The 16,800-nt window shown below is 39.9% G+C and overlaps 1 protein-coding gene across 2 annotated transcripts in view; it reads right to left on the minus strand.

Moving 5' to 3' along the window:
- Positions 1-4,206: 4,206 nt before the first annotated feature.
- The window catches only part of PRRX1 (paired related homeobox 1), a 64,067-nt gene continuing 51,473 nt past the window's right edge, over positions 4,207-16,800 (minus strand). The window contains exons 3-5 of one of the 2 annotated variants that reach the window (XM_080649119.1): positions 13,753-13,934; positions 9,874-9,945; positions 4,227-4,451 (exon numbers count right to left, since the gene is read on the minus strand). In XM_080649119.1, coding sequence (XP_080505245.1) covers positions 9,891-9,945; positions 13,753-13,934 — 237 coding nt within the window. In that variant the 3' untranslated portion in view covers positions 4,227-4,451; positions 9,874-9,890. Of the gene's footprint in view, positions 4,452-9,873; positions 9,946-13,752; positions 13,935-16,800 lie in introns of both variants that reach the window. The other variant, XM_080649118.1, reaches the window with a different exon arrangement.

Consider the following 16,800-nt stretch of genomic DNA (forward strand, 5'->3'; position numbering starts at 1 on the left):
TTTTTGTCAGGGATTCATTCTCCTAGTCCCCAGGTTTCAAATCAGTGTTGCCTTGGACTCTATTCTCTTTTTCTTGCCATGAAGTCTTATTAATTCTTTCTTTGCAAGATGTTTCCAATTCATCTTTTTGGTTGTTTTTTTTTTTTGTGTGTGTGTGGGTCCCCTCTATGTTCTTCTGCTTCTAGTTCCTGTTCTGATCTAATTTATCTTCATTTTTGACCACAATAATTCTAAAATTTTTTTTGCCTGACTCTTTTCTGCTTAATAATTTTCAGTAGATCGCTATAGCCTGAGGAAAAGTCCAAACTCCCTGCAAGATGAAGCCTCTACCTCAATTTCCAGTGTTTTCTTTCTCTCTGCTTCAAAATTAGCTCTTCATCCCATTAGCCATGGTCCCCAAACACAAATTCCCCATTCCTGTATCTCTGCCTTCATCCCTCTTCTCCACTTTCCCACGTGAAAGGCCACCCCCTCCTCTTCTCCTGCCCAAATCCTGGCTGATGAAACTCAGGTCCCTGTGCTGCTCCAGCCCATAGTGCTTTCTTTCTCCCTCTTCTTCCCTCCTGTCTGTGTTAAATGTTTAACACATTTATTGTCTTGAACTGTGGCATACATTTTGTTCTTGCCAGAGTTGCCCTTTATTCAGACTTTAATTTGCATGAAAACAGAACCCATATCTCCTAATTTGGGTTTTCTAGTCCTCCATTACCACACACCCAGCACTATGCATGATAGGTGCTTAAAAATTTTTACTTTGTTATTTCTTTACTCTAAAATAAAGGGCTATACTTTGTCTGAAGTCTGTTTTGTCATGTGATATCAGTATTATGGATGATAAAGATGTGGGTGGAAAAATAGCTAAACCCTCCTAAGTTTCTCTCTATACTTCCCTGCTATACTAATAAACGTGCCCTGTTCTTCCCACCATTGTCTTTCCTTTTGAGGAACAATAAGCTATTTTCCTTTTTAGGAAATAATATCACGCTCTGATAAAAAGTTCTCTTGTTTATAAATCTCTCTTCCATTCACTCTTCTCCAAATGTAATTTTAGGCAGGTCTGTTTTTGAAGTTCAAAGAGAAAAGAATCAGCAGACTCAACGGCACATAACAAAAGACGATGTGTGGTATCCTTGTTTCTTTTTATTGGAAAGGAATCATTTCTATTCTAGCGCAAACAATGTATATTTTACATCATAAAGCAAGATATAATTTACATATTACATTTCTTACGAGATCTTTATACCCTAAATGTCATTCCCTTTTTTATTCGGTCACCTCTTCTGGTTCCATTTAACGTGCCACATACCCCATAAATCAGCATCTTGTTTCCAAGGGATTGGGGACACAGACGGAGAGTTTGTCAGTATTCATCTGTATCTGAGTATAATGATGGTGAGGAGCAGGGGGATGCCTTTGAACTCTGTGGCTCTGAGGCCCTCTCTTGATGCCTGGCTCAGGAGCCAGAAGGTTACTCCTCCAAATCACATATGAACTCCTACTAATGTCAAGTCAATAATAAATGAACAACACCGAGTGCTCGTACCATGGGTATACTTCTTGATCAAGTGCTTAGATAATAGATGCTTGTGGTATGCATTCACCAACAATGCCAATTCCTATGGCTGACCAATACTGGTTCTTCCATGATATTCCCAGACATCTCTTGCTCAGGGAATATTGCAATATTGGGTAAAACTGCTCAGTTTCACCTAGCATTAGGGTTATGGGTTCAGACCTTTCTGTTCACCATTGAAAATGGATGTCAAGATAGAAGCTTCAAATGACTTTACATGACCCTCTATCGCTTGGCTGCCTCTTCTAAGATTCCGCCCCTCTTAGCAAAAATTTTTTTAATGTATGTTTTCTGTTCCCTGCCCTATAATCCAAATCCTCTTTCAGCCATTCTTCCTAAACCTCAAACTCCAAAAGTTTACCAATTTCTTGGATTGCACTGATTTCACAAAGAATGTTTTAATCTGTTAGGATGCACTGTTCCTTTGAAACTCAATAATCCACAGCAGCTAATGGGACAAAAGAATCAGTCCAGGGACTCTTTGGGAAGCAAGTAATATGTGTTGTTAGCCAGCTTATGTGAACCATTTGATAAGAAATGTTTGAGTAGTAGGTGAAAAGAAACACACACAGGAAATTGGTTGATGAGAGCAAAATGCATCAGATGGGCTTCCTTCTTTGTTATAGAGAAAAGTACAGAATCAACATTCAAAATACATTTTCAGATTGGGGGATGTTTGACTGAAAAAATAACACCATGAACTCAATCTGGTAGGTCAAAGCAAGAAACAAATATGTTCTCAAAGTGCATCTTAAACCCCAATTCCTTGCCTGTCACTGAAAGTTGACATATTTGGCTAAAATCAATCTGAAGCTTTTAAATCACTGATAACTAAATTTATTACAACCAAGCTGTCCAGGATGAAGATGTAAATTGAAAATGTGTTTGTTCTGTGTATCTTAGATTACTTTGGGTCAAATGATGTGAATTCTCAGAGGTCTATAAATATAAACCTATTTCTCATTTCCAAATGCAAAATTATAAGCATTAAAAGCAAGGTAGCATTTCCTTGCTAGAAAACAAGGTACTGTATCCTTCCCTTAGCCTTGAAAACTTTTATAGTCCCCTTCCTTTCATGGCTACAAAGTGCTGGAAATACAGAGAATATGGGAAAGAATGAAGGAGCAAATGAATAGGGCCTCACAACACCCCTGTGAGGTAGGTAAGTATTGTTAAACCCATTTTACAAAAAGGTAAACTGAGGTACCACATGGTAATGGGGTTTGGTCAAGTCCACCTGACAAGTCACAAAAGCACAGCTGGAAACAAAGAGAAAGAAACAAAGAAAGGTCAGTCCTGGCTCCCAGCCCTAGCCACTAACCTTCATTTCAAAATATTAGAAAATAAAATAACTGCCTTTTTAGACAAACCTTTAAGTATTCCAATAAACATGTGTCTTTCAGATTCCTGTTGAGTAGAAAAAGGGCAGATGGCCAAATGGCTTTTCCTCCCCTCTCTAGGTGTAATTCCCGTGATAGATCAGGACAGACCAGCAATCCACCAGAGCTCAGCCTCTAAATTCAAGGACATTCTTAAAGCTTCACATAGTTTCTCACTTATTTAAAGCCTTACTGTGAAAACAAGACCTGTTCTCCAACAGCTGCTCTATAAGTTGCCCTGTGGACCTTAATGAGAATTTTGTGGAGAGCAAGAAAGAAAACAAAATCCCCCATAAAAAGTCTCATCACTGTAGAGAGAAGGACAGTGGTGATGGCGTGGAATTTGCTTTTCGTTGTGTTTGAGAAACTGCAAACTTGAGCTTGCAAGAATATTTTATATATATATAAAATATATAAATATATACAGTATATATATAAGTGTGCATCTGATGACCCTTAAGGCACCAATGAGATATAGGCTATGCCTTTCACAACTCGGTCTTTGTTTTCCGAGATAAATTTCTCTCTCTCAATTCCAATGAAAAATAGTTCGTCTACCAAATAGTCCATGACAGCAAATCCTTCAAAAACAACAAACATCTTGAACTTAAGATGGCTGATTATTAAGATAGGGATGATGGTGATATCATCTATAGCTTAGAGCTTAAATCTAGAGCTTAGGTCTAGAGCTTATTGCTTAGAATGAGCCAGACATAGCCAATCAAACTGGAACAGACAGGCCAGTGACCAGATGTTACACATGACTGTTTCTCTCCCCCGCTACCCCGCCGTAGCTGATGGAAAAACCTTTCCATGACCAGCGGAGATGGAGACAGGGAGAAAGAAAATCATGTCTGGCACAGATTCTTTAGAAAGACTGGCTTTTCAGAAGTTCCTGGAGCTTCTGTGCAGAGAACTGGGAAGAAGGATAGGGGCAAGGCACTGAGGTTTCAACTCATCAATGAGGAGACTATAGGCAATTATTCTGATATATGTATGGCTTCTTTGGCTGTCGTAGACTTTTTTAAAACCCATACAATCATAGGGAGGGGCGGGGGCTGAACCCAACTGAAGAAGCTCGGAGTATATGAAGCAAAGCATGGAAAGAAGGGAAAACAAAACGAACACACCCAGAAACAAGTGTTGCTGGTATCCCAGAGGGAGGAGGAGTGTTTGGTAACTAATTTTCATTTGGCTCCTCTCCTGTGCTTCTCTGCCATGGTCCCAATAGTTTAGTTCTGTTTTTTTGGTTTGTTTATTTTTATTATTTTTTTCCAGCAGATGAAGAAATGACAGAACAGGATAGGTGTCTTATGGTTTTTTTGGATTTCTTCTTAGGCCTGTTTAATTATTTTTTTCCTCAGTTGACTGTTGGCACCTGGTTCCTCTGTAAACTATATTCCTTGGCCTTCAGTCTCAGGTTGGCAATGCTGTTGGCCATGTTGATGCCCTGTGCAGGGCTATTGTTGGCACATGTGGCAGAATAAGTAGCCATGGCACTGTAGGGACAAAGGAGAGAGCAGGGAGAATAACAGGCATTAGTTTCACAAAGCTGTAAGTCTGTGCCCCAGATGGGTGTGACTCTCAGAACAGGGGCCGGCAGGGGCAGGAGGGTTGGACAAGATGACCTCTGAGGTCCCTTACAGCCCCAGATTTCCATTAGTCTAAGGCACTTGGAAAAGGGTGGCAGTGTTTGAAAGGGCAGGGGAGAGCAGTGGAGAGTGGACCAAGGGATGGGGGAGAGAGGCATTCGCTGTGTTGGACTCAGTGAGTCATGATTTACTTCTGGGGTGAGAGAAGAAAGCTGCTTGTGCTGAATAACAGGTGTGTGATCAACTATCCAATTAAAACTGTTCAAAGCCCTCTTCCTGCCTACATCTCTGGCATATGGGAGCAACGAGAAAGAAAAGGAGGCATTTGAAAAGAAAAAGTTTTGCCTTCCTCATTCTAGGACACTGACTTTCACTCTAACACGTTTTAGATGATCAATAGATACCATACTAAATACCATTCTTGGAGAATCCGTTAAACAACCCAAGATAACTTTTGTGCCGTTCTCGATTCCCTGGTTGATAGTACCAAGCATTGCCCAATCAAGAGAGACCCATCCCGTTTGGCCTTGATTTATAACTTTTCAAAAGGACTTGAGTAGCTCTGGACACTGCTTTTGGGTCAGTCATTTTGGAGATGTTTAAATCTCCTAGATAAGCTAGCAAAGGCTTCAGTTTTAGAATTCCCGACCTGTTTCTCACTGTCCATATTGCTGAGAAAAACCTGAAGTTTTGTTTTTTTGTTGTCAAAGATTGTAATTATGACCTAGGAATACCACTGGGAAGAAATTTATAATTGGTGGTTTTCTGTTACTTGTACCCATGAATTTCTTCTAAAGGAAAGAGTAATGATTTCTTTGACTGGGATGCAAATTATCCATTACTTTATATAAACAGTTAAAAGGGTACTCGTTTCAATTAAATGAAAATGTTTCTAGTTGTTTTTAAGATTAGCAAGATCCCTTTCTACTGAGGTAGACGTACAAATGGAATGATATGTGCTCTTCCATTGCCTGCATTCCAATGCAATTTTGTCAGCCACACAGGAGTTTGTGGTGCTGGGGATCAAGTGACAGACCAGAAAGAGAGATACCTAAAGCTACTGCACAAATAGAGCGACTGTATCATTAATACTTATTTGGGACACTGCATTGTCAAGGCTTATAGTCAAGATCCACAATAGCCTATTTCAGCTCAGACACTAGCAATTAACCCAGGAAGACTAGGTTGAAGAAATATAATTAGTCCCAGGTTACTAGGTCTTTCCAAAAATACACATCCTTAATGTAAAATCCTTATAGCGCTAGTGTGTGTGTGTGTGTGTGTGTGTGTGTGTGTGTGTGTGTGTGTGTGTGTGTTGTGTGTGTTATGGCAAAAGGAAGAAGATTTAGAAGGGTTATAAAAGATCCTTATGTTCTTATATTTCATTTTTTCCTGCTTTGCTTTTACTCATTTCTGGATTGATGATTTTAACCATCTATACAAAATTAGGTTCTCCTATAGCTCCCTGGACTTTTCCTCTTAGCACTTATTTTAATTCCTCAACTGTAAGTTCCACAGATGAGACATCATATCTGCCTTGTTCACCTCTGTCTCCCCAGGTAGAGTTAACGTCCTATCTACCACACATTTGGCATTCAAGAACGTATTTAATGAATAGATAAGTAAGACTAAACTGATTCCAGCTCAATGTCACTTTTCTCTGTCATCCTGCTGTGAGTAATGATTCTAAAAATATTTCACCAATATGCTTTTATTCTTAGGAACTTATTCCTCCCTGTTAATTTGGCTATCTTAATAGAATGTACAAAATTAGAAAGGACATGACAAATAGCAACTGGTGATTGCATATCCATAACAATATCTCTTAACATGAACATGAACAAATATTAATACAGGTTAGACTAATGGAATAGACTATCACTTCTACCACTGTCTACCAAAGGCAGAGGCAGAAAAAGAGTCCCAGTTAAAGGTTTCAATTAGGAGTGAGATAAGTGATCAGAACAACCCATTAAAATTGAACAAGATTTTTGTCTTTCCAGTATACCAAGAAATTTCATTTACTTTCCAAACCCACATACATGTAATTATTTAATTTCTATATGAATTGCCTGCTTCCATTTAAGAACCTGCCAGAAATATATGTGAATCCATAAATCCTCTGTTCAAGGGAGTTCAAGGATACACTGAAATCTAAGATTTCAAAGAAATCAAAGATCAACTAAGTTGGTAAGAAAAGAGACACTTGGATTGGGGACATGTACCTGAGTCATAGACCACAAAATCAACCAAACAGGCTTTCTCAACCAGGTTTTTGTAAAAGAATGAACCCCTGGAGATGGTACATAGAACCATTTTAGATGCATAGGAGAGAATCTGGAATTATGAGTTATCTGTGATATCTGTTAAGTACTGAGAATGAATTTGGATGGCTTCCTAAAACAGAAGACTAAAACTTCTTGAGAGAGCACTTATAAAACTGAAATTGCTACAGTTGTGATTTCAATGTTATCTATTATAGAACCATGCTTGCTGTATTTTCTGCAAAGTTTACTAGTCTTATCTGATAGTCTAGTCTGAAAACAGACTATGATAACACATGTCTTGGAAATACTGAGATTTTCTCACTAATGCAGGCCAAATATTCATATCCCAAAGGAGGTGAATGTTGATCCACTTTCCATCTCAAAACCAAGTTAGTGTAAATTAGGGTTCTGTCTTGCACAGGAGACAGGATTTTCACTGAGATATTTCCCCCTAAAAGGCAACCTGTTATCAGAGTTGAGAATAGCTTCCTGTCCGACTGTACTGTGGGCTGTTACAAGGACATCGCTGTATCAGTGAGGCCTCAAGCTAGTGGTTGATATTCATGAGTAAGTTTTGCACTTTCCTAGGAACTTGGCAAGTAGTAGCATTTGCACTTGATAAATGTTCAGGAAAGTTAGAAACTTTAAAAAATTGACCTAAAATATAACAGCATTGCATAGCCATAAGATGTAAACTAATAGTGAGTCTTAATTCAGAACTTCTTAACAAACGTTTAGACCATCTAACTGTACAAATAGAGACCAAGGTGAGGGTTTTGTGCACACACAAAAGAATTGTGAATCTGTGTTCCCTGAGTACCTGGACATGGGTTTAGATTCTCAACTTGAATTAAAAGTGCCATGTAGGCAAGTAGCGAGCAGTCCTTTGACGTGCCAGTGAGGCCTCAAGACTTGTTACAAGTCAGAAAAGACAGAATTAGTGAGTGGGTACTCCAAGAGCAGTTTAGTCATGCTTTTAAAACGGCATTAGAAGATGGAGAGGACCCGCTTGCAAAAATGACAACAGGTGCAAGAGAGCCTTGAGTGGCTGCCAATCAGAATGTTCATGACCACCTGTTTTCCATGTCATCAAAACTTACAATGCTCTGTGTTAGGCAAAGAAAGAGAACCCTGGAATGTTTTCTTACAAGACAGATACCAAAGGCAATGAGCTGTTTTCAACTAAACTTACAGGACCATTGGAACCATGTAAAGCGCCCACTCTTTCCTATACAGGAGTAAGCTTCCTGGGACAAAAAGATGAGATGGAAACAAAGTGATTTATATAGATTAAACACACGAATCACACCAAGAGCCTGCTGACCAACACCCAGAGATCCTACCCTTGGGTCTTGCTTTATGAGTAAGAAACATGTACTTTTACTAACATGATAATGCTGACATGACCCTGGAACTGGGGGTTCATGGAGGTTGGCTCAAGCAACATTTCTATTTCATTTTAATGAATGTCAAGTTCTCTGTGTCCACGACCAAGAAACTAGGTTGATGAATAAAGTGCACTGAAGAATTAGAGATGAAAAGGTAATTCCCATATCCCATCTGTCAACTCAGCAAGTCTACGCTGAGACTCACACAGAGTGGACACATGGACGTGAGCTTGAACATTTTCCATCTCCTTATTTAGAGATGCCTAACAGATGGCGCTCAGCCATACAATGCAGCGTGCTAACCACCAGCAGGGGCAGAGTTCTGTTTTCACTGGAGACATAATTTTTGATGACCTCACCCTACCCTGAGAGGTTGTTGTGAGGAAAAATGTGTTACAATGGCTGCCAAACACCAAGAAGTCCGGAAGATACTATACATGATATGATTTTAAAGCCAGGAAACTGGCAGGCATCTGCCTCTCTACTTCCTCAGCAGCCAGAGTGTAAGTCCCATAAGTCATAAAACAATGAGGACTGTGGGGGTGGCGGGGGGCTGTAGGGGGAGGAGACAATAATAACTGACTTAGTTTTCAACTCTAACTTTGTTTTTCTATTTGGCCATTTTGGACAAATGATGACAAGATGTTGAGAATTCCATCCCAAAGACAGATCCGTTAGCCCAAGACATCTATGTGCTTTCTGAGATCCTAGGATTTCCCAGCTCAGGAGTTTTCAAAGGCTATGGAGCTGGAGGTTTGCCCGACTCTGTCTGTAATATGCAGAGGTTGGAGACCGTCTCTTAGGTTTGTTCATTTGTCAGTGCAAGAACACGGAGGTATACTTGCTTCCTCTAAGAAAACTTAATAAGAGTTTTCCTAGGGAAGTTTACTCTTAGAAAGGGAAACTAAACTTTCCTTTTGGAAGTGATCTTTTGTGATTTAAATGATCATTTCTAATTTCTGTTTTTAAAATCCAGAAGTTAATTTTTGAAATTCAGCTTTTTAAGTGAATACACTTGGACCCTATTTCATTGATAAGCCTTCAGTTTGCACTGCGTGTCCAGGAATCCTTCTGCCATTTTTAACTCTTCTTCCTACAGATGTGTTATATTGGAAGCCTTGCTCCCTCCTTTGTCTCAACAATTTTTGTACTTCCTTTTTGAAATGCACATTGCTTATCTACAGATTCCAAACGCCCTGGAGAAGTAGGTAATAGGAAAACTGTAACTAGCTCAATCTTAGATGCAAGGTTACATGAAAGAAAGATGATCCAACTGGCCTGAGAAGCAACAGGAGCCAGGACAAGAACATAGTTCTTCTGACTTCTGCCCCACACCCTACAGTCATTTAAAGCCTCACTATTCCAATTATGTCCCAAGTGTCAACAGTGTGGCATGACATGAATGCCTGTTAGCACCGCAGAAGCTGAGTCTGCATTGTAACACTGTCCCTGGCAATCCATATACCCAGTAATTTTTGAGGAGCCCTGCTCTAAGCTACCGACTTTATAGACCCATTTTCTTGCAGCTCCCGTTGGTTTCCAATGATATTCCCCACTTAAGGACCTCCCTGCTTTCATTTCTAGGACCGCAAGTCCCGCTTTCTTAAACAAACTCTTATTTCCCACTTAAACCCTACCCCCAGCAGCCACCCTCTTCCCCCTCTGACAAGTTACCTTTTCAGTGTCTTCCGTTAGAATCCGTTATGAAGTCCCTCGTGTAAACAACATCTTGGGAGGGACGAGGATCTATTTTTGAAAGTGTGAAAGGGAGACATGAGCCAAATGCGTTCAGCAGATGTCAGGCAGCACCGTGACCACGACCAAAGAAGGGGAGGAGGAGGAGGAGAAGGTTAGAGGAGAGAAACTGTGGACAAGGATAGCCGGCCTCCCTTTTACTTGTCATAGGTTCTCTTGGAAGCCCAGCCCTCCCTCTGGAAATGGCCCTCCAGACCAATACTGCAGAGCCAGGCCAATCTAGCTATTATAGAAAAGGGCATCTCTGGGGAAAGGCTTCTCTACTATTCTATCTAAAATAGCAGCCCCAAGTCCAGGACTTGGTTAATTAGTGCTACCCAAGAGGCAAAGCACTACAAGATAGGGAGTCTTAATAGCTCTGGTGCAGGTATGATTTTCACCGAAGGAAAACAGTTCTGAGCTAAACCGTGGGTGTGTGTGCCCAAAACAAGCCTTCTTCCTCAGGCTGCTGGTAGATAAAGAAGACACCTACTAGGCTAGTAGTGTCCGTGTGAGGGAATGCTTTGCTCCTTCTGATAACTCGGTTGCCTGCCTGACATCACCACCTCTAGCATGCTCACGAGAATGAATGAGGTCATGACATGCTAAAAATATAGTGTGAACCATATGTCCCAGTTTGCCAGGGACAATCCCAGTTGAATGCTTGTTCTAGTGTTATTATTAATAGCACGCCCCTTTCACTCTCAGAAGTGTCCCAGTTTGGACGATAAATTATACAGCCACTACTCTAGATATGGAAGACACCCAGAAAAAAAAATGTGTTGCCTATATCCTATCCCATAATCCTGAACATATGCACATAGTTGCTTTGAGTCTTATTTTTTTCCTGTCTTCTCTGTGGAAGTCAGCAAACTGTCCTGTTCTGTCTGACACAGCTGCTCTCTCACTGTCCCTGGGTTGCATGGTCAAGCCCCATCAGTCACCCCAAGGGGATGTCCACACACGTCAGTGTCTTCTGTTAGACCCTAAATCAAAGAGCATGTTTACATCGTTTCCCAGTCTTATACTGTTACTATTTTCAATATAATGTCCGGTTTAATTTAAATGAAAATATGGCCATGTGTCCTAAAATTTTGGACAGAAACAGGGATCATGCGCACTGGGTCTAATTCTGCTTGCTGAAAGCTTAAGCTTGGGCGAATGTTTAGTTTCTTCTTTGGAACCAGAGCAAGGACAGAACTACCACACCAGAGCATTCCAAGGGTTAACCAAGAGAAATGCCTTTTAATCAACATCACATGGGAGATAACTAACTTGACATAATAGTACCAACAGAAATAGCGAGTTAATTTTCCATAACACAAAAGGTCTATCATTTGCTTTGCTTTTCATCACTTTTTTTTTTATCATTCCTTAACAAAACTTCTATTTCCTACCAAGCTTCAAAATGCAAAATCATAAAGTATTTTGTGTCTAAACATAGCAGAAAAATCTCCAAGAAACCGAATAGCTTTTTGCCACTTTTAGAAATTAATCAAAATAGAAACACTTCAGTCAATATTGGGTCAAACAACATTATTATTGATTAAATTACTGCTTTAAAACATTGTTTTTTTTTCTACTTATAGCTGGAGATTAACTTATTCTTCATACAGAATATGAACAATCAAAGTCTATAAATTTTTAATGAATTATATTTTACAAACTCTGTAGCTAAGAGAGAAGTGATATAAAAGTATACCATGAAATGAGTAAAAAGTACTAGGTTATATAATTTTAAGTGAAAAGAGCAGAATACAAAATAATATGTACACTAAGTCTACACTATATAAAATACTGAACTCTAATTGCAAAAGTAAACAAAACTAGTTATGTCAAGATGGTGGAATTATGAGTATTTTTTAATGTAGCTAATATTTCTACATAATCTTTCAAATTAAAATAGAACATTTCCCAAACAGGCACACATAAACTGTATGTTAATAATTTCAGTTAGATGCCCATATACATAATATATATGATGCTGGCCCTGGGGTTTGAACTTCTGCTGAGGTCTGGTAACCTAACCCAGTATAAACTCAGGAAGGATTTCATCCCCACTGCTGTAGGGGACTGCCCTCAGCCTCTCACTGGTAAGACCATATACAGCCATCTGGGTTGCTTAGAGCTGGCATGAAAAGTTCCTACATAGGACCCAGGCAGAAAAGGGCGCAGGACTTCCTGGCTATGACCAAATTCAAAGCAGAGACCTTGAAACATCAAGCTTGGAACCACATCCATTTCCCAAGACATTTAATGAGTCTATGAGCTATCAATATTTATCAGAGAAACACAGCATTTAAAAATATTAAATTTAAAAATATTAAAGACTAGGTGATTTCACAATGGTCTTCAAAATGGGTCTTTAGTAAATTCTATGGGAGAGGAGTCTGAATTTTAAATGGGACCCAAAGATATGACTAATCTTTTGAAATCAGCAAGGCGTACCATGTCTGAGAGCAAGAAGAGTTTCCAGTGTCCTATGCAGCAGGGGTCTCTCTGTACTAAGACCAAAGTAATTCAGGCTAATTTCACAATGGGGGGTTCAAAAGAGATTTGCAAATTCATTTCTGGTGTTTCTTTCAAGAAACTGATTTGGAAGAAACAGAACATTTAGGTGAGGCCTTTTGCTTTGATTAGAGTAATCAACATTTGAAACATATTTGCATTTCACAATGTGGCATTTTACATGAGGAGTTCAGCTTCCACTGGGGGGATAATCTATAATTAAACATCTCCTTAACCCATTAGTGAACTTTAACATTAAAAAGGTAACCAAAGCACAATAAATGAATTTTGGAAATAGTTCTTTCTCCACTGCAGTCAGCCAGAGATAATCTTGATCTCGTTTCTAAGAGTACCCAGGTTTAGGTTCAAAGAAAGGCACTTATATGGTGACCATGTGTTAGGCACTTGTATCTCAGCTTCCCTCTGGCATTAACCTATAATTCTGAACAGCATAACAAATGGAGGTTAAAGGCCTCTCCAAGACATTGAAATAGTACTCTGTTATTTGCTTCTTTAAAAATATTCACCTTTTTAATATAAAAGTTTAGTGTAAATTATACATTGCTTTTATACTTTAAAAAACCCACACAAACAAACTGACCCCCAAAGAACTTCAGATAAGCAGATAAGATTTAGCAATAGAATAGAAAGGCAATTTGAACCATAAGACATCCCCTACTAACAAAGAACTGTGACCATGAAACTGATCAAAATGATTTTGGATTTTCTTTCCTTCTCTCTCTGTGCCTCTCTCTTCCCTTCCTCCCTCCTTCCCTCCCTTCTTTCCTTTCTTCCTCCCTCCCTTCCTTTCTTCCTCCCTCCCTCCCTTCCTTCCTTCCTTCCTTCCTTCCTTCCTTCCTTCCTTCCTTCCTTCCTTCCTTTTAATTCAAAATTAGTTTTACTGTGAATTACAGCCTTACAAATTCAATTCCTACTTGAGCATAGAAAAATGGATCTATCTTAAATTTGGAAACAGAGTAAAGTTTTGTTTCAGAATGGTTGCAAGGGGGACTCTGAGCATAGCTTAGTTATCTTTTCTTTTAGATTCTTCCCCATCTTTGAAACCTTTGCAAGAGTTCCTGAGTTCAGAGGAGACTGCTGATGGCCTGCCCCTCTCTCTTCTGCCCCAAACCCCGCTCCTGGGGCAACTAGTAATCTCCCGTGAAAATCTGGGGATGTCAGCAAGTTGAGTGTCTCTGAAGAGGTTAACCCAGTAAGAAATGTCAGCCAGCTGCACAAGCAACTTTGAACATGACGGAGCGCTGAGAAACATGTGGAAGTAGAGCAAGGGAGAGTGGGCCAATCATTCACCTGTACGGAGAGGCCGTCCCCCAGGAGAAATAATCGGTGGGTCTTGGAGCAGGACGAGGTACGATGGGCTGCTCCACGGCAGTCACGTCTCCTGAGTAGGATTTGAGGAGGGAAGCGTTTTTATTGGCCAGCATGGCTCTCTCGTTCCTGCGGAATTTGGCTCTTCGGTTCTGAAACCACACCTGGAAGATGGTTGGGAGGAGAGAAAGGCACAGGAGGGGGAGGAAGAAAAAGAAGAGGAGGTTACACCAATGAAGTCCTGGTTGATTCTACTAGACAATGCCTTCCAAAGGAAGATATAGGGGAGGTATGGACTTCTCCCGAGAACAATAGAAACATGCTGTAATCTTCCTGAGGTGAGCCATGTCAGAGAACTCTTAAGGGTGAAGACTTATAATGGGACCCTGAGGTACTTCCACTAATCAAGACTCCAGAAGTAAGACCATGACTAACCCATGAGATAGCAAAATATGGTTATAATCCCTGTTGTAATTACAATCTAGAGAAAAAAGAAAATCTCATTAGATGTCTGCCACAGAGACAATGACATTTTTTTAAAGTTCCTTCAAAATGTGAAAACTTCCTCTGCTTTCGTAATACTTATTGGCTATGTAAAGAAAATTCATCTTCCCCCAACATGGGCCCTGCAACACACTTTAAGAAGGAAGTGGTTTACTTGGGAAATGCAGGGAACAGCAGTTGAAGAGTGAAGTTTTAGCAGAGAAGAAGAGCCATGGAAGGATGTGTTCAGCCCCATGGGACAGAAGAGACTAACCCAGGACACAGACTCCCACTGAGGGACACAGACTGCCACTGAGGGGTGAGGGAGCTGAAGATTTGTAAACTGTCATTATTGATTATTAATGTTCCAACACCTCTGACATGCTGAACACAGGCAGGGCAGCTTCCTGAACTTCTAGAGAGAAACTTGTAAACAGAAATGAAGGTACTGAAGGTTGGAAGTTGAATGGAATACATTCAATTGTAGGGTTAGAGGGAGATGGCTGGTGCTGACAGCAGCATAATCAACCTATCATTTATTAAGTGCTATCAGGGCTAGGAACTTATAGAAGCACATTGCATACATCGTTTCTAGTTATCATGACAATTCCATATATTAGGCTTTATTATTTCTATTTCAGAGTTGAGGAAATTGGTTCAATAAGATGAAGCCATCTGTCAAAGTGCACACAAATAATAAATGGCTGAATTTTTCAACTCAAGGACATCTGACTCATGATCCTACAACTCTCCGGATGGCCATGGGATTTTATTCATTCATTTACTCATTCAAGAGATCTTTATGGAGTGCCTGTTGTGTTGCAGACTCCGTGCTTAATGCTGGGAACAGAGATGAGACTTAAGCAGCTCACAGTCTATTAAAAGAAGGCAGACATGGAAATTTGAAATACTACAAAATAAAAGTTTTAGATGCAATCATAGAAATGCATGACAAGGTATGGGAGAAAGAAATTCTATGGTGTAGAGTGGAACATGTGCAAAATTCTAGGGAGCAACCTTCACAGAAACTACTGTGGGACGGGTGCCCAGTGGAAGGCCTGGGTGGAAGTCAAGGCAGAATCTGGACACATCTTTCCTGGCTCTGCAGACTCCTAGCTCTTTTGCTTCAATGTGCTCTTCACATTGCTAACAGAGCTATTATTTTAAATGCACATATAATTGTACTAATGCCCTGCTGTATACCATCCACTGGTTCCCCATCACTTGCAGAATCAAATAAAAATGTCTTAGCATAGAACAAAGACTGTTTGGGAATGACTTCTTTGTCCACCAATCTGGCTGCACCCTGCACAGCTTGGATCATATGCACTGGCCCCCTATTTTTCCAACTCCTAGCCCAGACTCAAGTCTATTGACATATTCAATTATTTCCCACCTAAGTCTATTCACACCCAATGTTCCCTCTGCCTGTGACATTCTTCCCCTTTGTCCAGGTGTCAAAAGACATACTTTCAAGATTCGACTTTAACATCCCCTCCTTTGTGAAGTGTCATGGAAAGAACATGACTTTAACGTCTTACAGAGTTGGATAAAATATTGGCTACAAGGTGTTAAAGAATTGTCCTTGGATATTTATTTAATTTCTCTGATCCTTTGTCAGCATAATGATACCTACTCACAGGGTCATTGTGACAGTTGGCACAGTTTCAGCGCTGAATATATGTGAATTGTCTCTCCTTTTTTCCCTGGCGGATTTGATCATTCCTCTGTTCTATCATTAATTCTTTTGTTTTATTGCTTTTTTAATCATGATTTTTAAAAAATATATTTATTGATTTTTTAGAGAAAGAGAGGAAGGGAGAAGGAGAGAGAGAAACATTGATGTGAGAGCAGAACATTGATCAGCTACCTCCTACATGCTCCCTACTAGGAATCCAGCCTGCAACCTGGGCATGTGCCCTGACCAGGAATCAAACCAGCAATTTTTCGATGCATAGGATGATGCTCAACCAACTGAGCCACACAGCTAGGGCTTAATCCCTAATTCTTGAACATTTCTTTAGTGTGAGGATTATCTTACTACATCATAATAGTATGGTATACACATCTGTTTTGTCTGCCCCCAGTCTGTGATATCCTGAAGGGAGGCCATTGTCTTAGTCATTCCCAGAAACCCCCCAAAAAAAAAAACAGTTCCAAGAGCATAATAGGTGTTTAATAAATGTTTGAAGGGAGGAAAAAGTAGAAGAAAAAAGATGACTTGTGCAAAAATGATAAGATATGGCTTTCATCCAAGAAAACTTTACAGTCTAGTAGGGGAAGTTGGCTCACATACAATTCAGTATAATACATGTCATGTTGTGATACATGCTGTACTTATAAAGAAGACCAGAGTCAGAAGGGCGTGGTTCAGAGGGAAAGGGTAAGACTTCCTGGAGGAAGAATAAAGTTGTGGAGGGAGAATTCTGGTCTGCTGGCATAAGGAATGTTCACGGCTCCAAAAGCCATTAGAATATAGTTGGGTGAGAGAGGAAGAAGATAAGGTAGTTTCTACATAGAAGAAAGACATTTAATTATGGTTTTGAT

The sequence above is a fragment of the Plecotus auritus genome (assembly GCF_963455305.1).
Source record: "Plecotus auritus genome assembly, chromosome: 12".
In the NCBI taxonomy this organism is placed as follows: Eukaryota; Metazoa; Chordata; class Mammalia; order Chiroptera; family Vespertilionidae; genus Plecotus; species Plecotus auritus.